At 38.1% G+C, this 25,495-nt stretch overlaps 2 protein-coding genes across 2 annotated transcripts in view; one reads left to right on the top strand and one right to left on the bottom strand.

Moving 5' to 3' along the window:
- The first annotated feature begins 4,542 nt into the window (after nucleotides 1-4,542).
- On the top strand, nucleotides 4,543-11,755 carry OR10Z1 (olfactory receptor family 10 subfamily Z member 1). The gene is made up of 2 exons (XM_037997713.2): nucleotides 4,543-4,675; nucleotides 5,588-11,755. The coding sequence occupies exon 2, from the start codon at nucleotides 5,701-5,703 to the stop codon at nucleotides 6,640-6,642; it is 942 nt and encodes a 313-aa protein (XP_037853641.2). The 5' UTR covers nucleotides 4,543-4,675; nucleotides 5,588-5,700; the 3' UTR covers nucleotides 6,643-11,755.
- SPTA1 (spectrin alpha, erythrocytic 1) overlaps nucleotides 10,504-25,495 on the bottom strand; it is a 75,376-nt gene continuing 60,384 nt past the window's right edge. Inside the window, exons 43-52 of the mRNA XM_007976610.3 lie at nucleotides 22,332-22,541; nucleotides 19,647-19,943; nucleotides 18,698-18,810; nucleotides 17,509-17,526; nucleotides 17,007-17,058; nucleotides 14,431-14,618; nucleotides 13,465-13,518; nucleotides 12,930-13,076; nucleotides 12,050-12,194; nucleotides 10,504-10,632 (exon numbers count right to left, since the gene is read on the bottom strand). Of these exons, the coding sequence (XP_007974801.3) occupies nucleotides 10,504-10,632; nucleotides 12,050-12,194; nucleotides 12,930-13,076; nucleotides 13,465-13,518; nucleotides 14,431-14,618; nucleotides 17,007-17,058; nucleotides 17,509-17,526; nucleotides 18,698-18,810; nucleotides 19,647-19,943; nucleotides 22,332-22,541 (1,353 nt within the window). The remainder of the gene's footprint in view (nucleotides 10,633-12,049; nucleotides 12,195-12,929; nucleotides 13,077-13,464; nucleotides 13,519-14,430; nucleotides 14,619-17,006; nucleotides 17,059-17,508; nucleotides 17,527-18,697; nucleotides 18,811-19,646; nucleotides 19,944-22,331; nucleotides 22,542-25,495) is intronic.

The raw sequence follows: 25,495 nt of genomic DNA, 5'->3' as shown, positions 1-25,495 counted from the left end.
TGAAGAAAATGTGAAAGCCTTTGTTCTAAGATATGAAACAAGGATACCCACTTTCCCCAAAACTGTTCAACTTGACACTGGAAGTTTCAGCCAGAGAAATCAGGAAATAGAAAGAAGTCAAGGCATCTAAATTGGAAAAGAGGAAGTCAATGTCCCTCTCTGCTGTTAATATAATCTTATATATAGCAAAATCTAAAGACTCCACCAAAAATTACTAGATTTGAATTCAGTAAAGTTGCAGGGTACAAAATCAATGTAAAAAATTCAGTAGCATTTCTATATATCAATAATTATCTAGCTGATACAGAAATCAAAAGGCAATAACCTTTATAATACCTACCCCCCTCCAAAAAATACAGAGGAATAAATATAACCAAGGAGGTAAAAGGTCTCCACAAGGAAAACTATATAACATTGATGAAAGAAATTGAAGATGACACAAACAAATGGCAAAACATCCTGTGTTCATGGATGGGAAGAAATAATAGCACAGAACAAGAAAAAAAAAATTCTAAAATTTATATAAAGCCCCAAACAAGCCTGAATAGCTAATGCAATCCAGGGCAAAAAGAACAAAGCTGGAGGCATCACATTACCTGACTTCAAAATGTATTACAAGGATATAGTATCCAATACAGCATGCTGTTGGTAAAAAAAAAAAAAAAAAGACACAAAAACCCATGGAATAGAATAGAAAGTTCAGAAAGAAAGTCACATTCTTAGAGCCAACTGATCTTCAACAAAGCCAATGAGAACTTACCTTGAAGACAGGACATGTTCTTCAATTTATGGTGCTGGAAAAATTGGATAGCCACATGCAGAAGATTGAAATTAGACCCCTGTTTCTCATCAGAAACTCAAAATTGATTAATGACTTAAACATAAGACCTTAAATGATAAAACACTAGAAGAAAACCTAGAGAAATATTTCCTGGACATTGGTTTAGGCAAGTAATTTATCACTAGGACATAAGAAGAACAGGTGAAAACAACAAAAAAAATAGGACCACATTAAACTAAAAAGCTTCTGCATAGTAAAGGAAACAATCAACAAAGCAGAGAGCAATCTTTTGAATGGGGGAACATATTTCTAAACTATTTATCTTGCAGAGAAATTATATCCAGAATATACAAGCAACTCAACTCATCAGGAAAATAAACCCAAATAATCCCATTAAAAAGTGGGCAAAGAACATGAATAAACATTTTTCAAAAGAAGGTATACAAATGGCTAACAAGTATATGAAAAAATGGTCAACATCAAAAATCGTCAGACAAATGCAAATCAAAACCACAATGAGATATCATCTTACCTCAGTCAGAACGGCTGTCATTAAAAATAACATGCTGGTGAGGATATGGAGAAAGTTTCACATATTTGCTAGTGGGAATGTAAACAAGTACAGTCATTATGAAAACAGTATGGAGAGTTCTCAGCTATTTTATCCAGCTATCTCACTACTAGATGTCTATATAAAGGAAAAGAAATGGATATATCAAAGGGATAACTACTACACTCACATGTTTATTGTAGTACTATTTACAACAGCAAAGATATGTAATCAAGCTAAGTATGCATAGATGGATGAATGCATAAAAAACAAAAATGCGGTAGATATACACACTGAAACAATATTCAGGCATAAATGGATGAAATCATGCCATGTGCAGCAACATGGATGGAACTGGAGGTGATTATCTTAAGTAAAATAAACCAGACACACAAAAAGTAAATACTGCATGTTCTCACTTCTATGTGGGAGATAAAAAATTTGATCCCATGGAAGTAGATACTGGAAAGATAAATTAAAAATACTGGGAAGGGTTAGGTGGAAGGGTTGCATGAAGATAATTTTGTTAAATAGCATTAGTCAGGGTTCTCTAGGGGGACAGGACGAATAGGATAGATGTATATATGAAACGGAGTTTATTAAGAAGTATTGACTCAAACAATCACAAGGTGGAGACCCACCATAGGTCATCTGCAAGCTGAGGAGCAAGGAAGCCAGTCTGGAGTCCCAAAACCTCAAAAGTAGGGAAGCTAACAGTACAGCTTTTGGTCTGTGGCTGAAGGCCTGAGAGCCCCTGGCAAACTAATGGTGCAGGCCCAGGAATCCAAAAGCTGGAGAACTTGGAGTGCAATGTTTGAGGTCAGAAAGCATCCAGCACAGGAGAAAGATGGAGGCCAGAAGACAGCCAGTCTAGTCCTTCCACACCCCTCTGCCTTTTATCCTAACTGCACTGGCATCTGATTAGATTGTGCCCATCCACGTGGAGGGTGGGTCGGCCTCTTCTAGTCCACTGACTCACACGTTAATCTCCTTTGGCAACTCCCTCACAGAGACACCCAGGAACAACACTTTGCATCCTTCAATCCAATCAAGTTGACACAATAATAACCATCACCCAGCACAAATACACAGTGAGATGGAGTAAATGCAATGTTTGATATCAGAATAGGGTGACTATGCTTAACAAAAGTGTCTTGTGCTTGGATGACAGAAACTCTGAATACCCTGACTTGATTACTATGCATTATATACATGTAACAAAATATCTCATGTACCCTATACATTTGTACGAACAGAAAAGAAAAAGATAAAGAAAAATATTGAAGAAATAATAGCAGAAAACTTCCCAAATTTGGTGGAAAATATTAATTTACTGGTTCAAGGTGTTCCATAAGCCACAAGTAAGAGAAACACATAAGGTACATTTGAGTATATTTTAGTTAAATTTCTTATAGTAAAGAGAAAATATTAAAGCAAAAAGAGAAAAATGACACATTACTTAAGGGTAGAAAAATGATACAATTAATGATAGCATTCTCAACAGAAACTTTTGAAGACAGAGACATTGAAAATGGCATAGAAAGATGAAAGAAAAAAGCCCTGATGACTAGTAATTTTATATCCAGCAAAAGTACATTTTACAAATAAAGAAAAGGTGAAGATATTTTCAAATAAATAAAAATGTAGATAATGTATTGCTAGCAAAACTACACCATAAAAAATACTAAGAGAAATCCTTAAGGCTGAAGGAACTTAAAATCTGACTATACGAGAAAGAATGAAGAGCACTGAAAATGATAAACATTGGTTAAATATAAAAGATTATGCACAAAGGTAATTTTCTCTTAATCTCTTTATGATAGCATATGCCTGTTCAAAAATTACGACAACGTGTCAGTAGGTTTACATAACTGGGACTAAAACATTGCAAATTTTCTACATTTAACTGGAAATAATTCAATGTTAAGTTTAAGTAGAAAATGTTAAAAATACATGCTGTAATTCCTAGACCAACAACTAAAACAACATTGCAAGAAAAATAGTTATAAAATCAATTGTTATTTTATTCCGACATCTACCTCATCTTTTGGATCTTCCTAACCCCACAGCAGGATCCTGGGAATAGTATGGTGAACAAAAGAAAGGCTTCTTAAGTTTACTTGCCACTGCATCACCAATTGGCTGTGTTATCTTGGGTAAGTTATTTAATATTTTTCATGCCTCAGTTTTCTTATTGGAAAAAATAGGAATAATAATAATACTTATATATTTTATTAAATTTATATAATGAAATTAGTCGATATCTGGTGATGAATACATGTTGACAATTACCATTGTTGTTTCTATTGAATCAGTCAATGAGTGAAGATGTGTGTTGAAGGTACAACTATGTACACGATTAGTATATCAGAGAAACGTGCATTTTAAGAGTGACAAGTCAGATTAACCTAGTTGTAGGTAGACTTTTGGGACATTTTAAGGTTCCAGAACAATCTGAAGGTAGAAATATCACCTTCAGATTGTGAAGATTATATCAGATTATATCACATATATCACATATCTGGATGCAGGTATTGCAGCATAGTTGAAACAAAGGAAGAGGATGAAAATAAGCTAAAGTGGCTTTTAAAATGATGCATCTGGGTAAAAAATGGAATAGACAAATGAGGATGCAGGAATAGACTGACCCTGAAAGAGATCAGAATTTTCTTCAGAATGACTTCAAAACCAGACACATATCCAAAGTAGTTATAGCAAGCTCTTGAGACAACAGTGGGGAACAGCTGAATTCTTGTTTCATTTTTAAATTATACATCTTATGGCATAAATTTATAAGCATAAGTCCTTAGTTCTGTAATTTTGGACCGGTTATTTAAAGTCTATTAAGCTCAGTTATACTTCTATAAAGTGTAACTATTAACACTATCTCACTAGGCTGCTGTAAATTTTAAAAGAGATTTATCTTGTGAAAAAAATTAATGTAATATTTAGCACATGGTACCATATTTATTATTTAAATCATGATCCTAGTATCTCTTTTTCACATTCCCCTTTCTGCTTTCCCCAAAAGGATATTCCCAACTAATGACACAAAAACACAATTAGATGCACTTCCTGAGACAGCACCCATTGGGACTAGGGGGTCCTCCGAGAAAGAAGCTGTTTGGATGGAAGAAGATATTATTTACCACCTGGAAGTAGGGGTGTGGAAGAAGGTTTCTTGGTATCATTTGGAGACATCACACTGCTCAGAATAGGAGTTTCCAAAATGCGTCTCAGGTCCTCTCCTGTGGGCTAGCCTGCTGGGAGGCAGTCTAGTGCATGGGAACTAAAAGGCAGGACTTGCTTTATGAGCCTCTTCAGGTCAGTGTGAGCCTGTTCAGGCGAGGGGAGAATCCTCCCTTGACTTATGCTTTGGTTTAGAGTAGAGTTTTTGGAGGCAGCAGTACCTGATTTTGGACTGAGAGATGCCTGCTGCACAACCTGCCTCGAGCTCTGGCTTTTTCTTCAGTGCTCAACACAGATTCACAGGTAAAAGGTGTCCTACTCTGCCCAAGGAATTTGGAAAGGGTAAAATGGCTTGGAAGAGGGGTTGTATAGATACAGTGATTATTATTGAACAAGCTATTTCTTATTCTATGTTCATATTAGTGTGTGTTCCATAGTCTCTAAAGAGAGTCATCATTGTGTGGGGAAAATAAGGATAGGTTAAGACTCACCATACCTGTTTTCTAATCCTGGTTCTGTGTGACTTCAAGAAAGTCATTTCACCTCTGTTAGTCTTTGTACCTGATCTGCAAAACAAAATCCATCAAGATCAAGTCTCTCCACCTCCCCACAAAGTTTTAACAAGCAATATGGGTGTGTCCATATGTGTATTTTCACATGACAGTGTATGTATAAAGACAACATAAACATATATGTGGTGTGTGTATCTTTATATGTGATGTGTGTATCTATGAATTTGCACACTCTAAATACATATGTATTTGTAATGTATGTGCATGCCTGATATATTTGTGGATATGGCCATTAACATCAAATGTACAATTTATAGTTTTGAATGTGTCAAATATGCATAATTATGTGTAAATGCTATAAAGCATATATATGCCTTCATGTATGTAGTCATATGTATGTTTGTGTACAAGTATGTGCATATGAATGTCTGTGATTGTGTATCTATGTAGATGTATATGTACATACAGTCATGTGAGAATGGACCCATAAATTTGTGTCTAACAAATACGTTTTTGAAGTTTGAGTAGAGTCTAAATCAGAGTTTCCTTTTTAAGTTACAACAGGAACAAGAGAAAAAGAATCCATATCATCCACCTTTTAAAGAAGCCAGGTACCTACTAGCAAGGTGGAAGAAATCATCAAATCTATCCGAGATATATCTGTCAGAATGGGGCAAACCAATGTAACCTCCTGGAGGGATTTTGTCTTCCTGGGCTTCTCCAGTTCTGGGAAGTTGCAACACCTTCTCTTTGCCTTGTTCCTCTCTCTGTATCTCGTCACTCTGACCAGCAATGTCTTCATTATCATAGCCATTCGGCTGGATAGCCATCTGCACACCCCCATGTACCTCTTCCTTGTCTTCCTATCCTTCTCCGAGACCTGCTACACTTTGGGCATCATCCCTAGGATGCTCTTTGGCCTGGTTATGGGGGACCAGGCTATCTCCTATGTGGGCTGTGCTGCCCAGATGTTCTTTTCTGCCTCATGGGCCTGTACTAACTGCTTCCTTCTGGCTGCCATGGGCTTTGACAGATATGTGGCCATCTGTGCCCCACTGCACTATGCCAGCCACATGAATCCTACCCTCTGTGCCCAGCTGGTTGTTACTTCCTTCCTGATTGGATACCTCTTTGGACTGGGAATGACACTAGTTATTTTCCACCTCTCATTCTGCAGCTCCCATGAAATCCAGCACTTTTTTTGTGACACACCACCAGTGCTGAGCCTAGCCTGTGGGGATACAGGCCTGAGTGAGCTGGGGATCCTCATCCTCAGTCTTCTGGTCCTCTTGGTCTCCTTCTTCTTCATCACCATCTCCTACGCCTACATCTTGGCAGCAATACTGAAGATCCCCTCTACTGAGGGGCAGAAGAAGGCCTTCTCCATTTGTGCCTCGCACCTCACAGTGGTCATTATTCACTACGGCTGTGCCTCCTTCATGTACTTGAGGCCCAAAGCCAGCTACTCTCTTGAGAGAGATCAGCTTATTGCCATGACCTATACTGTAGTGACTCCACTCCTTAACCCCATTGTTTATAGTCTAAGGAATAGGGCTGTACAGACTGCTCTGAGGAATGCTTTCAGAGGGAGATTGCTGGTTAAAAGATGAAGGTTACACCAATAGGACACTTTCTTCTGTGTAGGCTGGGCATAGACCAAGAACCCAAGCCAAAGGACCAGGTATTCAAGTCCTCAGGCCAAAGCTTTCCTACCCCCAATCATCTGGAAAAGCCTTATCCTGCCTCTTGCCCTTCCCCACGACTGCTTGGAAATGCAAAGGCGGTGCTTCCTGCTCTGCTCACTGTGCACAACTCAAAATGAGCCCAAAATCTGAATTTTAACTTTCAGCCTCCTAGATGCCACCCCTAGTTACTGAAACCCGTTAAGAATTAAAAAATTTAATTAAGATAATCAAGAATTTTTTAATTGAGCTGAACAAAAGTTTGGAGTGTTCAAGTTCAAGGCAGGGCTGGCAGGAGCCTATCAGGGACACTGTAGAGATTTCTAAAATCATTACATAATTAGACTATTTGACCTGTAATGTTCCTCCAAGATTGGAAACCTGGTGAATATCAGCTTGACAGGTTAGTTTAAAGCTTTGTTAAATGAACAGGTGGGTCATTTTTACTCTCACTGGGTGTCTTTCATCTTTTTATGCTTTTACTATTTTTTTTAATTTCAACTTTTATTTCATATACAGTGGGGCACATGTGCTTCTAGGTTCATCATTGTGCTATTGACAGTAGCAAAAACATGGAATCATCTTTTTATATAGTTGTCTTCCCTATCTCTGACTCCATTGCTTTGCCCTTTTTGTTTTAATTGATTTTCCAAGCTGGGTGGATTCTATTTCAGAAAATGTATTTACTTCCTTTTTTTTTTGATAATTGTTAATGCTCTCTGATAGCTTCAGAATCTTGCATGTTAAAGACCCTTCTCATTTGGGTCACTCACTAAACTAGATACTGTTCTTTTGAATCTATTGCAGTACTATCTATTCTGCCTATTTCACTTTCCACATATAATATAGTTATATATAGTGGCAGACATTATTTGAGAAAGTGTCATGAACTCACAAGACCGTCAAGCAGGAATTTGAATCCAAACTCTTCAACTTACTAGCTGTGTGACTCTAGGTATGTTATTTAACATTTTTCAGCTTCAGAGTTCTTATCTTTAAAATGGTTATAACTTCAGTTTTGTGTTGGTGGCTAAACAGGATCATGCATACAAAGAATTTAGCACAACCCTTGGATCATAGTGATCTTCCAATAAATTCCAGTTGCTACTATTAAAATGTGTGAAGGAAAAAGATACTGGCTTTGAGTTCAGGTAGAGTTTACTCTAGGTAGAGGATCAGAGAAGACTTCATGTCTTAAATAGTATTTGAACTTATTCCTAAAGGATGGATGAGCTTTGAATGCACTGACTGGGGGGGGAGTACATTATCAGAAGAGAGAACATAAAAGCCAAAGGCTTGATGGTAAGACAATATAGGCCCGTTTCAGAGTGTGTGAGTTCCTCAGAGGGGCTGGAAACACCTCACAAATGATGCTGAGAAGTTAGTTTGAGTCAAGGCTTACTTGTTGAAAGAATTTGAATACCTTGCTTCAGACATGGTCCTTTTGTCTATAGGAGATAAGGCACAATAAAACGTTGAACAGAGAGTGGATCTGGGAAGGGATTTAGGAAGATTAATCTAGCAGCAGAGGGGATGATAGATTTCAGCAGAGAGAAACCAGAGGCAAGGAGACCAGCAAGAAATCCATGGATATCAGCTTAAAGAAAGGCAAAGAGGCTTTAATATGGATAGTGACATTCAGAGACTGAAGGAAATCACAAACATGAGATTTTGAGAAGATAGAATTCATAGGATTTGGCAGTGAGAGAGAAGTGGGACATGGCTTGAAAGACGAGGAAAGAGCTTAGGCTGAGAAGATATTTTTCAGACAGCAATCTATATTTTTCTATGCTCTCAGGAAAGAAACACATACTCTAGTTGGAATTTGATGAAAACCGAATTTGAGAGGAAGGAAGCTAGATCTCAGAGAACGGGATGAAGACAAGTAGATGAGTTAGACAGCCAAAAGGGCCTCATCAGAGAGAAGGTCATCTACTCTAGAGTTCTCCATATAGGGAGAAGTAATCTCTCATTGCACTGAGGCCATGTGAGCAAATTCATTTCACCAATTCATTCAGTCTGCCCAACATAACATTGCCTAAATGCATAGTGACCAGAGGTTAGTAAGGATGTTTCAAGTATTGCTAAGTAATACTTAATGGTCTAGCTTCCACATGTAGTAGTCTTAAGTATGGAAGGGTATAAAATCACTTGGAGGGATTTTTCAAAATAGGTGTTTCTGGAATCTATCTCTATTTGTTTCTACCTTGAAACAATTGATCTGGGATAGGGAAAACATAATAGTCTTCAAAATCTCATTTGGTGATTCAAATTTCCTCCCTTGATTAAGTATATGACTATGTGCTTGAAAAGGGCAAACTCTTCTTCCGGGTACACACATTTGACCCACTAAAATGACTAATAATTTGATCTAGGTCTTGAAAATTTTTGGCAGGGTTAGCATTGGGGGAATGGAACCACATCCACTTTTGCTTGTGATTATTTTCAGCACAAATAGTTTTAGACTATCCATACATGATAAGTGTGATATTAAACGATGCTAATTTTTGATGGCCTATATCTTTTCCAACTGTACTATTTTTGGTAACTCATAATTAGACAATTTAGACATTTGTGAACATTAATTTTGAAAATACTTTCTGCTTGTTATATTCCATAGTATTTGACAATTTAAGAAAAGAGTCACTAAAATACCTGTATGTTGTTAGTATCAATGATAACATTTTAGCTTTAACGATTTTTTTGTTTAAAGAAAGGCTCTTATGACAGGATTTGTCCTGCACAGATTCATTTCTATGCAGAGGAAGGGACTGAGACTTAAGATGGTAATCAAGGGGCAACATTAATGGATTGGTAAGTGGGGACTATTTGTGCAGAATGCTAGCAGTTTTATACACAGCAAATAAGTGATCTAAGAATTCTCACCAGCTAATGACACCATTACCTTTTATAAATCAAATCAGAATGTCGGCATGTAAACCTGTTCAGACTAAACCTGGCCTGAAAATTTATGAAGATAGTATCACCTCTTCTTTTTTTTAAATTAATTCTTAATTTTATAAATAATTCTATTAACTTACTTTAATTGGATATGGAAGTATTATTTTTATTACATTAAAACTTAAGAGAAAATACGGGTGCTTGGAGGACAAGAGAAAGCTCTGCTATGCTGGAATTTTGTCATTCTGAGAGTAATAACAGCTACCATAATTTTGAATTATGGAAAAAGAAGTTAAGAAGAAAACAAGTGTTATGTTGATCTGTGTGTTGTTTCATTGTACAAACTAAAATATTCATGTTCTCCAGAATACCAAATATCTTTATTTTCAAATTTAAATTTAAACACATTCCAAAGTTTAAAAAAAATTGTTTGCAAATTGCCTTGGATTTTATTTATTTACTATACCATGGCCCTTCTTTACAGTAAAATTAGCTGCCCACTCTTATATAAGTACAGTTCTCAGAAATATAGAAGCTCAACATTTCACTTAACTTTGCCCCAAAAATATTTTTAAAAAGAATTACTATATAATAGGAATAAAGCATAATGATAAAGACATGCAAAACAAAACAAATAAAAACAGAAACTTTGACACCCCTCAGCAGTGACTAGTTGCATACAAAATAGCATCCACTCCTCCAACTCTATTAACCTTTCTATCTCCCACCCTTGAGATTTTTTAAGATCCTGCAATAAATGTAATATGCACACAAACACAAGCACACACACACACGAGGCCATCTTTATCTTCCACATTTGCCTGTACTCTTCACCCCCCAGTAAATTTCCCACAACACTAAGATTTTCTGTGATCCACGAGGAGCTGCTTATGAGTTGCCAAAATAGGAATTGGTGAAGCCAACGTAGTCATAGCCAGAGAGATGGCTTCGACCCTGTGGGTCCATGTATTGCTGCATATGTGTGGCACAGAATGATACTTGCTCTGGGGTAAGGGCCTGAAAAGTATAAAAAGAGAAAAATACGGTTATAGGGATTCAAAATAGCTGGTTCCTTGGGGCTTCCCATATTATGCCTTAAATGCAGGAGATGGAGAGTCTCTGGAAGATGCAAGCACTGTTTCTATTACACACAATTTTTTTCTCATAAATGTATAACATCTAATGAGTAACTTAACTTTTAATCTCAGCCCTTTCTTGAAAAAGAGCTTACTTACTTTGATTATTCTGTAAATCTCATTCCCTAAAGTTGTTTTATTAAATAGAGGGAGTTATATGCCTAACAACATTTGTTGACCACTTGATCTATTTCATCCTCCTGGCTGCTTTGAGATGTGGGGACTAGCATGTTTTATGAGTAAGGTAAAATACTCAAGAAGGTAGAATAACTCACCAGTGGTCACACTGCCAGAAAGTGGCAGAGCTGGGACTTGAACTTACGATCCTCTTATGCCAAAGAGTTCCTCTATTGGCTGTGCTGTTTGACTACCAAGTAGATCCCTAAAGATTCCAGTAAGTTAGCACGTGGGTGGGTGGATGGTGAGTTCCAGATATTGTCTGAAAGACCACATCATTTTCTTTTTGTAACAGCTTTGTCGAGTTATGATTGATAAAGAATTGTACCTTTAATGTGTACAGTTTGATGAGTTTAGACAATTGGATGAGTTTGTGCAAAATGATACCATTGTGTATGTGACCCTTTGTAATCTGGTTTCTGCTTAATTGTTTTACCTTCCACTTCCTGTTACCGTCTTCCTACTTTAGGTATTAGGAAAACATGTTTTTTTCAAGTTCCTTTGCACACACACTTGCCTTTGCCTGAAACACTTAAGCTTTCCTTTGGTCACTTGATGAGTTCCTGCATGTCCTTCAACACTCACCCTGTATTAATCATAGATGATACCTTCCCTGATGCAAGTATTTTAAGGAGAGGAATGAAGAAAGCTCTTGGAATCAGAGAGAAGAGAGATTACTTCTGGTTGTAATAAAATCCCCCACATCTTTGTTCCCATGACAGATGTGTTTGCTTCTGTCACAGTGTTTTTAACTTGTAAAGTTCTGTCTTCCCCACTACACCTGAGTCTAGGGACTGTGTCTTACTAAACTGCACTCCTCATGCCTGGAACATAGTAAGCATTCAATAAATGCTCTTTGAATTAATGAGAAAAAAAAATATCCTTAAAAACCGAGTTGCAGATTTTGAATGGACTCTCATATTCAATAGAGAACCACAGTACATTTTTGAGTTGGGTCAAGACAAATTGAAGTGGTGATCAAACCAAATGACATCTTGTGCAAGGGGAGGTCTGAAAAAAAAAAAAGTGGGTGGGTTTTTTCAAAGTAGGCCACCGGGCCTGAGATGACCAAAATTCAAATTAGGATGACAGTGTAATAGTGGAAGCAACCAGAATCAGACCTGCTTCATGTCTTCTTTGGTAATATATGACTTGCCCTCCGCCAGGGCTTGGAAAGCATTCTCTATTTCATTGCTGGACTTGATGTTTTCTGACTCCTTGTGAATCAGGAAAGCGGTATAGTCCTCCAGTGAGACGTAGCCCTTCCTGTGGGAGAAATGGATCAGGAGCTGAGCCTTCTCAAGGCAGAGAAGGAAGGCCCCTTTTATATCCTATTCAGTGTTGTGGAAACAGAGGAAAGCCAGATTCTCCAAGTGCCTCTTCCAGCTAAGCTTTCTGGGATGAGATGGGTTATGCTCTCCATTTTGGCTCCCCTTCATCACAATTTTACAGCCAAATATACACTGTTTACTAAGCTCCAGACTCTGTTTCAACATGGGTCATTCAGCCTGATTCTCGGTGAATTTTGAAATTTTCCATCCGCACCTCAAATAATTTCTGGTTCTTTGGTTTTTAGTATTAGCAAGAATTAGTCCCTAACAGTAACTTGATCTCTTGATGATCTAACACACTCCCATAAGCACATAACAACCCCAACCCCATGTGTTGGTCTGTGAATCACCTATGTCTCCTTAAAATCTCACATACATGAAGGGATTCTTCTCTCTAGTCTCATTCATAAAAGCAACTGAAATTCATAGATTGAACATAAATCATGAATTGGAGAAATTGTAAAGCTAGTCCTTGAGTTAAAGTTAGCACAATTTACTGCTGAGCTAATCTTGAAAGGGCACCAAGAGCTGCCTAATTCATTTATGGTTGCCTATTTCTTCCTATTTTCAGATGAGTTAATTTCACGTTTTATGGATCATTTTACTCTCTGTGCTTCTCCCTCCAAACCCCCATCCCTGCTGTGGTCTGACCCCCTAGTCTTGTTCCTACCTCCCTGGATCCACAGCATTCAGGAACTTCTCAAACTCGGGCTCATGTTCATCCTCCTCCACCATGGGCAAATAGTAATTGAGTCCTCTCAGGCAGGACAGGAACTCTTTGTGAGTCAAGTGCCCTGTCAAATTCTCATCAAAGTGTCTAAAGAGTAAAAAAAGAAAAAAGTTTTTTTGTCAAGCTCAATAGAAAAACCAAGTGAGAACAGAAAGGAATATGTCTTATTGTGTCAGCTGAAGCTTTATTGACCTGTCATAAAGCTATCGGAGGACTGAATAGAAAGCCTGTCTGTGTCCTGTACATTTTTTTTAACCTAATGGATAGAAAGAAAAGCACAAAATGTTGAGAATGAAGAAACATATTTTTTGAAGTCTGAAAATCTCACAGAAAGCCATGACTGGAGCTAATGAGCATATCTAGATCTTCATTTAAGATTCCATCAAGCCTCATAGAGTGAGAGAAACCTTATTTGTAGCCTCATTCTGAATAGTCTGAAAAACAAAGAAGCAGTTAACTATGAAATTATACTCACTTATAGATTGTACTAAACTCCTTCAGAGTCTCTTCACTCACACCTATCGTGTCCCTGAAAGAAAAAACAAAAACATGAATTTACCCTGTATATAAAACACAGGGTAGAAGAATACAAAGCCACATGGAAGAGAGAGAAATTTGAATGGACAATTTGCTATTTGAGTCATCTAGTTCAAGAACTGGCAAACTATAGCCCATGGGCGAAATCTGGGCTGTCACCTGTTTTTGTATAGTCCAGGAGCCAAGAGTAGCTTTTACATTGTCATATGGTTGAAGATAATCAAAAGAATAAAATTTTTTGAAACATGAAAATTACATGCAATTTAAATTTCAATGTCCATATACAAAGCTTTATTGGAACATGGCCATGGTCATTTACTTATCATAGCTGCTTTTTTCACTATAACAGCAGAGTCAAGGAGTTACAGCAGAAAATATATGAGCCTCACAAAGTCTAAATTATTTATTATCAGGCCATTTACAGAAAAAGTTTGCCAATCCTTATCTAGATAAAAATGTTGCCAAAATGCTATTGAGACCTGCAGCTGCTTTGATATGATGAATTTATATAGAAAATAATGTGTTTCTGCCCTTCTGCTCTATTTGGCCATGTTTTAAATGTTTCTTTTTAGACATTACATTTTAGATAAAATTCTATGAAAGGGAATGGTTTCCTAAGAGATCACATAAGATGGTGAAAGAACTCTGAGAAATTGGGTATAAAAGTCAGTTGTTGTCCAAATGGGTGATGAGTAGGCTCAGGTGGATGGAGAGCACTGTCTTTTATTTCATGATGGATTTCAGTATAAAGAGAAATAGTCATTCCGTGGGGAAGTAAAGACCCAGAACGTTGGTTCTCTGAAGCAACTCTTTTATCTGGTGCACCAAACTCTAACCCTTAGTTAAGGTCCTAGCACCTAACACCAGCTGCACCCCTCCCTGCTCTGGCGCATTCCCTCAATACTTGGCCTGGATCTGTTGCTCCAGGTTGTGTTGCATCCGCAGCCCAAGCTGGTATAGCTGGTCCCACTGCTGGGCCAATCCAATGGTGCTGTATTTGATATCAAGGATCAGAGCATCTTCCATGTTGTCTCCCAGGTCCTCAATCTTGGTTAGTTGACGCTTCATTGCCTGGATCTCCTTCTGTTTTCTCTGGAAAAACGACAGAGAAGAGAGACAGTCAGTCGTCCAGGTTACCAGCTCAAAACCTAGAGGTGAAAGAGGAGATAACTGGCTGATTTTGTTTTCAGGGATATTCTTGTTGTCTGTGAAAAAATGAACTACTCAGGAAAATCACTTCACTTCTGTTGCCCTCATTTATAAAATAATGGGAAGTTTGGGTGAATAAAACCTGTCATTCTGGTATTCGGTGATATATAAATCTAAGAGTTAGTAGTTATACGTACACACACATACATCTATATCCATATATTCTATCATCTATCTATCTATCTATCTATCATCTGTCATCTATCAAGAGAGCCAATAAAGAAAAATAAAGTTTCCAGAGTCCATGCATCATCATTGGCTCACAGGGATCTGCACTGAAACTTATCTGCAACATTGATTGTGGCTGAGCTCTCAGGCTCACTTAAGCTCCACAGTGTTCACTCCTGGGCTGCCTTCGTCAACTTGGGATGATGTTCATGGGCTGCTCCTGCCACGCAGACATGTTATATGCCAAATTTCTGGATCTTGCCCATGCTTTCTCAATGAGGGAATATTACTCCCCACAGAGGGCAAGTGTGAATTGATTCTGATGATTGTGGAGTGCAGTGAAAACAATCTGGGATATGACAAAGCTTGTAACCCTTCAAAGGTCAAATTTGCCTGACATCTTTTTTTAAGTTTTAATTATATATAATAGATGTACATATTTCAGAGTATATATGACAATTTAATATGTTCATATAATTTGTAAAGATCAAATCAGTATATGTTGGATGTCTATTACCTTAAACATTTGTCTTTTCTTTATGCTAGAAACATTCAAATTATTTTCTTCTAGCTATTTTAAAATATACAAGATATTATTGTAAACTATGGTCACCCTACTGATCTATCAGTTACTAGTCTTATTTCTTCTATCAAACTGTATATTTATACCCAATAATCAACCTCTCTTCATTCCTCTGTGTCCCCCTACCATTCCTATCCTCTAGTAACCTCCAATATACTCTCCTCATGAGATCCATTTTATTTAGCTCCCACTTATGAGTGAGAGCATGCAATATTTGACTTACTGTGCTTGGCTTATTTCACTTACTATAATGACATTCATTTCCTTCCATGTTACTGAAAATATCAGAATTTCATTTTTTAATGGACAAATAATATTCCATTGTGTATACCATATTTTCTTTATCAGTTAATCCATTGATGGGCAGTTTAGGTTGATTCCATATTTTGGCTATTGTGAATAGTCTCCCTGTTATCTCCTGTCATAAACATGGGAGTGCAGATATTTCTTTGATATATTAATTTCCCTTCTTTTAGATATATACCCAATAATGGGATTGTTGAACCATATGGTCTTTCTCTTTTTAATTTTTTGAGGAATTTCCATAGTGTTTTCCATAGTGGCTGTACTATTTCCACTTTCTCTACATCTTCACCAGCATCCATTATTTCTTGTCTTTTTGATAAAATAAAAGGAACTCATCAAGTGACCAAAGGAAAGCCTAAGTGTTTCAGGCAAAGGCAAGTGTGTGTGCAAAGGAACTTGAAAAAACTGTTTTCCTAATACCTAACGCATAAAGTAGGAAGACAGTAACAGGAAGTGAAAGGGAAAACAATTAAGCAGAAACCAGATTACAAAGGGTCACATACACAATGGTATTATTTTGCACAAACTCATCCAATTGTCTAAACTCATCAAAATGTCCACATTAAAGGTGCAATTCTTTATCAATCATACCTCGACAAACTCACTTTAACTCAGGTGAGATGACAGTCAGAACTACCTGACATTGTATTCTTTAGTATTTCATTATTTTGTTAGAAAAATAAATAAATATAATTAGTTTTTTTTCTGCTGCAAGAATGATAGTAAAAAAAATGTTGAGAAATGCTGTTCTAACCCATTACTTTGCTCAATTGTCAAGAGATGATTAGATTCAGTTGTATCATCTTACTACATCATATAATATCAGAAATTTGCCAGTGTTAGGCACTTTTACATTTGCTCCTTTACTTCATCATTATATTCTAAATCCTTTGTAGCCACAAAACATGAACCCATCCAGTTACTGTTCCCAAAGCCTCTCCCACTCTGGGCAGATCAGAGTCTGCCATAAAATTCTTTCTTCAGGGCAAACAGTGAGTCTACAATGGATACTAACTCTATTGTATAGATGCAGAGATTGAAATTCAGAGATTTAAGTAGACTGAGGTTTATATTCATGATGTGGTGGCCTATGGTTAAAACGGACTTTAGGTGATACATACCTAAAAGTATCTCCTGGGCTGCCCTTAAGTGATTATTTTTACACTCTTTATAATTTTGACAATATCTTCAGCTAATGAAAAAACAATACTTACTTTATTTGCTTCCAGCTGGGATTCCAGAGTTCCTGTTTCCTTGAGCAATGATCTAGTTAAGAACCAAAGGAAAACATTATGTATCACATCACAGGTCAATATTTCATACATTCATACCAACTCAAAGCTCCTCTGTTTCAACTTCTTCAAGGTTACGTGGCTTCCATGAAGCAAAGTTTCACAGAGCCAAATTTTCACAACCTTGCCAGACTGATGAGAAGGGAAGACTTTCCCTAGTTGTTCTCTGACTAGGAGAAGGCTTTCATGTACCCCTCTTAATTATTCTTCTTAAATATTCACTTAAGCAATGTAGGCAAGATTCCATCTAGTGAAGTATAAAGGTAGAATGAAATATAATGAGCTTTTCCTTCTCACGCCACATTTTTATTTCCATACTACCAGATTACAATGGAATGAAGATGCCTCAGCACTAAGTCCTTCTTAATGAATTCTTCCAGAATAATATAATAAAACAAACATGATGATAACATAAAATACTGACCCATCCAGAAAGTAAGCCCTGGACATGGAGGTCCGGAACAGGAATCACATGAGAGAAAAGGGAGATGATATGTTAAAATGGATTACTTTAACGATCTCATTTCCTCAGATTTATGAAACATTTTAAATCTTTTGTTGCCACAAAACATGAACCTGTCCACCCACTGGTTCCCAAGGCCTCTCCCAATCTGAGAAGAACAGTCTCCCATAAAGCTCCTTGCTTCGGGACAAGGAGCACCAATGTTAAGGAATATGCTTGGTATTGGACACACACAGCCAGGATGTGATGAAGTCATCCAGAAAAGAGTAAGAGAAGGGTGTTCTGTATCTTCTCTGCTTTCTGTCAGATGGTTTAGACATGGTATAGGATTTCTTTTTGTTCATTTGTCATTGTCAGTGAGTATGTAGAAAAGTATATATTATGAATTGTCTAAACCACCACATTAACTCTCAGAAGACCACAGTTTTGACCCACCTACTGGATACCATCTACCAACTTTGACCATGTATTCTAACATATTACATCTTCTAAGTCTCCTTTTTCTAGATCATTTACCCCAGAAGATGTGATGTACGTTATCTTCAGGTGCAGAACAGTTTGCTACTAATAAGTACAATTAACATAAATTATCTCACTTGATTCTCATTAGAACTTTAGTAGGTACACAACAGAATGGCTTCATAGGAGGTATTCATAGAAGGTTCTGCTTCTGGTTGTGCCAGTAAATACATTTGTGACCTTGAGCAAGTAAATTTATCTACTTGAACTTTCCACACTTGGAAACAGAGCTAATAAGATCTGCTCTGTACACTTTTCAAGGTTGCTCTGACAGTTAGGTGAGGTAATGGATATGGAAGTACTCTGTAAAGTGCAATGTGTCATGCAAACATAAGAAATTGTTATTATTTTGGACTGAAATTACAGGCAACAGAAAGAAAGGTGAGAGTATCAAGGAGAGAATACAGAAGTGTACAAAATAAGCAGAAGGATGAAATTGTCATTTCTTGTTTTACCAAGGATTGATTCAGAAAACAGACAACTCCAAATATAAAGCATAGGCAAGATATGGTGATTTTAGGGCAGAATACATGCTGTCAGAGTCTCTCCTCTTCCCTTCAAATACATATTTCATCCCTAAGGCAAATGGAGGTGGTGTAAGGGTCATGGTTTGGGATGTAGCACAGCACACCTGGTTTCCAGGATCCACTGAAGGAAGGCACTGGCATTCTGTTCAAACTCCTGACACATCTCAAAGTTCTTGACCTGTCTTGCCTCTTCCTTTTGCAGCTCTTGCTCCCGTTCCTAAAACCCCAAATCACAGACAACGTGACTGACACTGAAGGCCTTTATTTGCCATAAGAGAATGGGTTTGTAGGCTCAGCTGCATATCTTTCCTCTCTCAAGTCTATCATGTCTTCTAGAGATATGTGCCTGTGTGCTCATATTTTATGTAGTCCACCTCTGTTACCTCTAAAATGTAAAGATAGCTCATGTATTTCCCAAAAGTACTTGCAGGCTCCTCTAAGGCCAAGTCCTGTAATAAGTATGCTGGTAATAAAGGCAAACCTCCCCTCTTTGTAATTTTTTTGGGGGAAATTTAATTTAAATGAACACAAAAGCAGCCTTAAGGGCTTGCTACCCTTAGAAACAACAGTTACTATCTAAAAATGGTGACATTATGGTTAGTTTTCTATTACACATTTTATGTTTCATAGTTTTAGTAATGAACATGATTATACACAGACAAAAGTTAAAAATACATATGTAGCAAGGCACTTTTGGAGGTGTATCTAAAAAAGAAAATGCCTTGAATGAGGGGGATATGTCAACTCTGAATACATGTACAACCCTCATGAACTTTTCATAGCTCATCATTAGAACCACGTCTCGGGGCTTCTGTTTGCTTCTCAGAATCATTGTTCAACACTCAGAAGCAGGAAACTGCCCAAATTATGGGGCATAGGGTATACCTATTGTAAACATGTTTTCCAGTTTTTCTTAGACTGTCATGTTTCATGCCTGCTCTCCCAGTATAATTATTAATAGTGTTCCTTCTATCTCAAAAGTCTCTTTACTTGGATAATAAAGTGGTTATGTTCACTGTAGCCAAAGGACATTTCTGCCGTGTCCCAGGTTACCTCGATGATGTCAGATAGGTGCTTCCAGGTCCTTTCCAGCACCTCCACTGTTAACCACGTATAAGGGCTAGAAGGCACACCTAAGGCCTTAATCTGCTGGTCTAGCTCCAGCAAACATTTAAAGTCTCCTTGAGCCCCAGCCAAGGAGGCTAAGAAGTCCTCATGGTCTTTCTGCAGCTGCCGAATTTCATTCAGGGAGACACAGTGCACAGGCTCTGACAAATTTTCTTCTGTCTTTTCACACCAGTTGTTGAAAGCTGAAGCCTTATGTGCAAATTCCATGAACAGGTCCTCAGCCTGCAGAGAGCAAAAAAAAGACACTACCATCTTTCCTGATAAAGCCTCTCAGCAGAAGAGAAGATTGAGGATAAAAATAATGCCTGTCTTTAAATATCTGCAGGGCCAGCAACCTAAAAGGGCAGAGCTAAAACCAATAGGGACTGTGTACTTTTATGGTTGAACATGTGAGTTAGTGGAACGAGCCTTGGTTCTGGCGTTTTCTCATTGTGTGAAGCTGTTTAAATCTTCCATCATTTACAAATGAGGGAGGTCGAATGATTTCTGAAATTATTTCAGTTTTAAAATTCCAAAAGTAGCAAAGGTAGTTTCCAGTTATATGATTTCTTATTCTAAAGTCTATGCTCCAGTTCTGCCTGGCAGGAAGTAAACATGAAAAAAAAAACAAAAACAAAAAAAACCAAAAAACCAGGCATTGAATGAATGTATGATATAATGATTAAATAAACAAACCAAGAAAATCTGTTATCTCCTTTATCTACTTTATCTTTTTATCCTACAAGCTTCTGTAGACCACACTGAGCTGATTTCTCTTTGACAAGCCTAGGTCATTCTCCTACCTTCCTTTTAAACCTTGTTCAGGCCTCATTTCATGCCCGAAACCTTTCAAACCACTGCTTGAACTCATTTTCTACCCTCTAACCTGAATCCTTAGCACAAATATGTGTATTATTGTATTACTGTCTGGCATTATCCAAATGCTCTGAATAGCTCCGAATTTTCTGTATTACTGAATGACAGAAAAAGCATGATTTTTTTCAAACAGCAAGTGATCAAAAATACTTTTATACTTAAAATACATCACAGATTTTGGGTCAGCAGATTGTACTGCTAAAGAGATTTGTCTTGAGCAAACATAAAAATGAATTTTTCATTCCCAAATACAAGAATTAAACAGAAGAACACTGGCCCAAATGGAGGGAGCATTTCAAAGGTATTAAACCATTACATCTGACTCTGTACTCATTTCAGCAATCTATATGCCAAAATAGATCAATACAGAGAAAATTAACATGACCTCTACACGGAAAAGACACAGAAACCTATAAAGTATTTCATATCATTTTCATAATATTATAGATTGAATGAACACTTTATAAATATTTTGTAATCAGAAAATAAAACTCCTTGCAGTTTGAAACATTTTTTTAAAAAAGATTAAAAATATGAAGGAGTTTCCTATGCAGAATGCACATATATGTGTAAAATTGCCCACTTAATTGATTTAATTTTTCACCTAAGATTTATTTGATGTAGGCCTGTGTTTTTCAAAAGTGTAGAAATTAAGAATCTAACTGATTTTTACTCTTATGTTATTTCCTAAATTCCTTAACTCCTTGACTTAATTCACTACCAAGTACAATGATTCTTAGGGTCTAGGAGTGCTCAGTAATTCCACTGATCATTCTGATTTCCATTTATTTATTTATTTATTTATTTATTTATTTATTTATTTATTTTTTCAGATGGAGTCTTGCTCTGTCGCCCAGGCTGGAGTATAGTGACCACAATCTGGGCTCACTGCAAGCTCCATCTCCTGGGTTCACGCCATTCTCTTACCTCAGCCTCCTGAGTAGCTGGGACTATAGGCGCCTGCCACCATGCCCGGCTAATTTTTTGTATTTTTTAGTAGAGACGGGGCTTCATGGTGTTAGCCAGGATGATCTCAATCTCCTAACCTCGTGATCTGCTCTCCTCAGCCTCTCAAAGTGCTGGGATTATAAGTGTGAGCCACCATGCCTGGCCTCCTTCTAGTATTGATATTTTTATGATCAATATCCAATGCCTTAGCAGCCAACATTTGAGGGAACATTTTGATTACATATTTATATGGAACTTAGGGGTCTATATTGCACTTTTGATTCATTATCTTTTTTAATAGTAATAACAGAAAGGCAGAATAGAATGGTGATACTACTCTATTTTCTAAATGGGGATATCAAGGTTTAGGGATATTAAGTGACTTTTTACAAGGTCTTCAACCTAGGAAAGCTTGATATAAGGTGAGAACATGTTTTATGACAACTTGTCCAGTGCTCCTTTTATTTGGGTTAGGAAAAGCACAGGGACAAACTTGACTTTTGCCTGACAGTTTTAATTCTACCTCATACAAAGACCTCCCATCCTCTTGTTCCATCTACCTCTTCCACTATATTTGCTTGGTTTCCATCTCAAGTTAGTGATGCAACTAATCAGTCATGCTAAAAAAAATTTTTTTAAGCTTCTTTTCAATCTACTTTTTGCTCAGTAAGAATGTCTTCTTGACATCTTTCAATGCAATAAAAGGTTTATGCATTATCCAAACAGAGTTTCCAAGGTCTATTTCTGAATTTCATGGCTAACATACAGGTAACAGAGAACTGATTATGCCTCATAATTTTTTTAAACCTTCTGTAGAGGCAGCTGTTTCTCCAGCAATTTCTGTCTGTGGACTGCCGAGGCTTCCAGCAGCTGCTCCCAGCGCTTCAGCAAGGCGGCATAACGCTCTTCAATGGCTTTCGACTGGCTGTGTTGAGCAGCAATCAATTGATCCTTCAGGTCAGTGATCTCGGGAAGTCTCTCTTGCTGGAAACTCTGCAAACTGGCATCCAGAGTGTCCTGAGAAACATCAGGAGAGAGGCCATGAACAGGAAAATGGTGCAAGGATCATTCACATCTGGGTTCCACCAGATTTTAATCATAGATAAGGTTAGGCAAGAAATAAGATGATGATTAAGAAAAAGGAAATATAACTTAGAGATGTAAGCAAACATTTGGGGCTGAAAGCTCCAGTTTATGTATATTTTACAGTTAGATTTTATGCTAGATATAAAATTAATTGATATGGTTTGGTTTGACTGTGTCCCCACCCAAATCTCATCTTGAATTGTATTCCCATAGTCCCGACATGTCGTGGTGGGGGGAGCCAGTGGGAGGTAATTGAATCATGCAGGCAGTTACTCTCATGCTGTTCTTGTGATAGTGAGTGAGTTCTCACATGATCTGATAGTTTTATAAGGGTTTTTTTCCCCTTTTGCTCAACACTTCTTTCCGCTGCCTTATGAAGAAGGATGTGTTTGTTTCCCCCTCTGCCATGATTATAAGTTTCCTGAGGCCTCTCCAGCTGTGCTAAAATGTGTCAATTAAACCTCTATTCTTTATCAATTACCCAGTCTTGGGTATATCTTTATTAGCAGTGTGAGAACAGACTAATACAGTACATTGGTACAGCAGAGAGTGGAGTGCTACTGTAAAGATACCTGAACATGTGGAAGTGACTTTGGAACTGGGTAACAGGTAGAGGTTGGAAGAGTTTGGTGGGCTCAGAGGAAGACAGAAACGTGTGTGAAGGTTTGGAACTTCCTAGAGACATGGAGGGCTCAGAAGATAGGATGATGTGGGAAAATTTGGGACTTCCTGGAGACTTGTTGAATGGCTTTGACCAAATTGCTCATAGTGATATGAACGATGAAGTCCAGGCTGTGGTGGTCTCAGATGGAGATGAGGAACTTGTTGGGAACTGGAAAAAAGGCCTTTCCTGCTAGGCTGTAGCAAAGAGATTGGAAGCATTTTGCCCCTGCCCTAGAGATCTGTGGAACTTTGAACTTGAGAGAGATTATTTAGCATATCTGGCAGAAAAACTTTTTTTTTTTTTTGAGACGGAGTCTGGCTCTGTCGCCCAGATTGGAGTGCAGTGGCCAGATCTCAGCTCACTGCAAGCTCCGTCTCCAGGGTTTATGCCATTCTCCTGCCTCAGCCTCCTGAGTAGCTGGAACTACAGGCGCCCGCCACCTCGCCCAGCTAGTTTTTTGTATTTTTTAGTAGAGACGGGGTTTAACCGTGTTAGCCACGATGGTCTGATCTCCTGACCTCGTGATCCACCCATCTCGGCCTCCCAAAGTGCTGGGATTACAGGCTTGAGCCTAGAAGAAATTTCTAAGAGCAAAGCATGCAAGAGGAAGCAGAACATAAAAGTTTGGAAATTTTGCAGCCTGATGATGCAATAGAAAAGCAAACCCCATTTACTGGGGAGAAATTCGAGCCAGCTGCAGAAATTTGCGTAAGTAACAAGTAACTGAATGTTAATCACCAAGACAAAGGGTGGCGGGGGAGGAATGTCTTCAGGGCACGTCAGAGACCTTCAAGGCAGCCCCTCCCATCTCTGGCTAGAAAGCTAAGTAAGGAAAAATCATTTCCTGGGCTGGGCCCAGGGGCTCCCTGATTTGTGCAGCCTAGTGACTTGGTGCTCTGCATTCAGCTGTTCCAGCCGTAGCTAAAAGGGGCCAAGGTACAACTCAGACCATGGCTTCAGAGGGTGCAAGCCCCAAGCCTTGGCAGCTTCCATGTGGCATTGAGCCTCCATGGACACAGAAGTCAAGAATTGAGGTTTGGGAGCTTTGTAGATTTCAGAGGATGTACGGAAACACTTACATGTCCAGGCAGAAGTCTGCTGCAGGGGCAGAGTCCTCATGAAGAACCTCTGCTAGGGCAGCACAGATGGGAAAAGTGGGATTGGAGGTCCCCCACCCCACACAGAGTCCTCACTGGGGTACTGCCTAGTGTCCTCCAGACTCCAAAATGGTAGATCCACCAACAGCTTGCAACATGGACCTGGAAAAGCTGCAGACACTCAATGCCAGCCCATGAAAGCACCTATGAGGGAGGCTGTACCCTGCAAAGTCACAGGGGTGGAGCTGCCCAAGGCCATGGGAGCCCACCCTTTGCATCAGTGTGCCCTGGATGTGGGACATGGAGTCAAAAGAGATCATTTTGGAACTTTAAGGTTTAATGACTGTCCTATTGGATTTCAGACTTGTATGAGGCCTTTAGCCCTTTGTTATGGCCAGTTTATCCCATTTGGAATTAGTGTATTTACTCAAAGCCTGTACTCTCATTGTATTTAGGAAGTAACTAACTTGTTTTTGATTTTACAGACTCATGGACAGAAAGGACTTACCTTATTTCAGATGAGACTTTGGACTTAGACTTTTGAGTTAATTCTGGAATGAGTTAAGACTTTGGGAGACTGTTAGGAAGGGCATAATTGTGTTTTTAAATGTGATGACATGAGATTTGGGAGAAGCCAGGGGTGGAATGATATGGTTTGGCTGTGTCCCCACCTAAATCTCATCTTGAATTGTAGTTCCCATAGTCCCCACATGTCATGGGAGGAACTCAGTGGAAGATAATTTAATCATGAGGGCAGTTACCCACATGCTTTTCTTATGATAGTGAGTGAGTTCTCAAGAGATCTGATGGTTTTATAATGTGCTTTTCCACCTTTGGGTTGGCACTTCTCCTTCTTACCACCATGTGAAGAAGGAAGTGTTTGTTTGCCCTTCTGCCATGATTGTAATTTTCCTGAGGCCTCTCCAGCCATTCTGAACTGTGAGTCAATTAAACCTCTATTCTTTATAAATTACCCAGTATTGGGTATGTCTTCATCAGCAGCATGAGAATGGACTAATACATTAATATAAGGAAATACTGGAGTATGATATGACATTCTAAATTTTCACAATGAAAACTAAATCTCTCCTACAGCACACACCTTTCCAAGACTTTCTTATATT

This window comes from Chlorocebus sabaeus, chromosome 20 (assembly GCF_047675955.1).
Source record: "Chlorocebus sabaeus isolate Y175 chromosome 20, mChlSab1.0.hap1, whole genome shotgun sequence".
Taxonomy (NCBI): domain Eukaryota; kingdom Metazoa; phylum Chordata; class Mammalia; order Primates; family Cercopithecidae; genus Chlorocebus; species Chlorocebus sabaeus.
The sequence above is the reverse complement of the archived record's forward strand: the minus strand, read 5'-3'. Positions and strand labels throughout refer to the sequence as shown.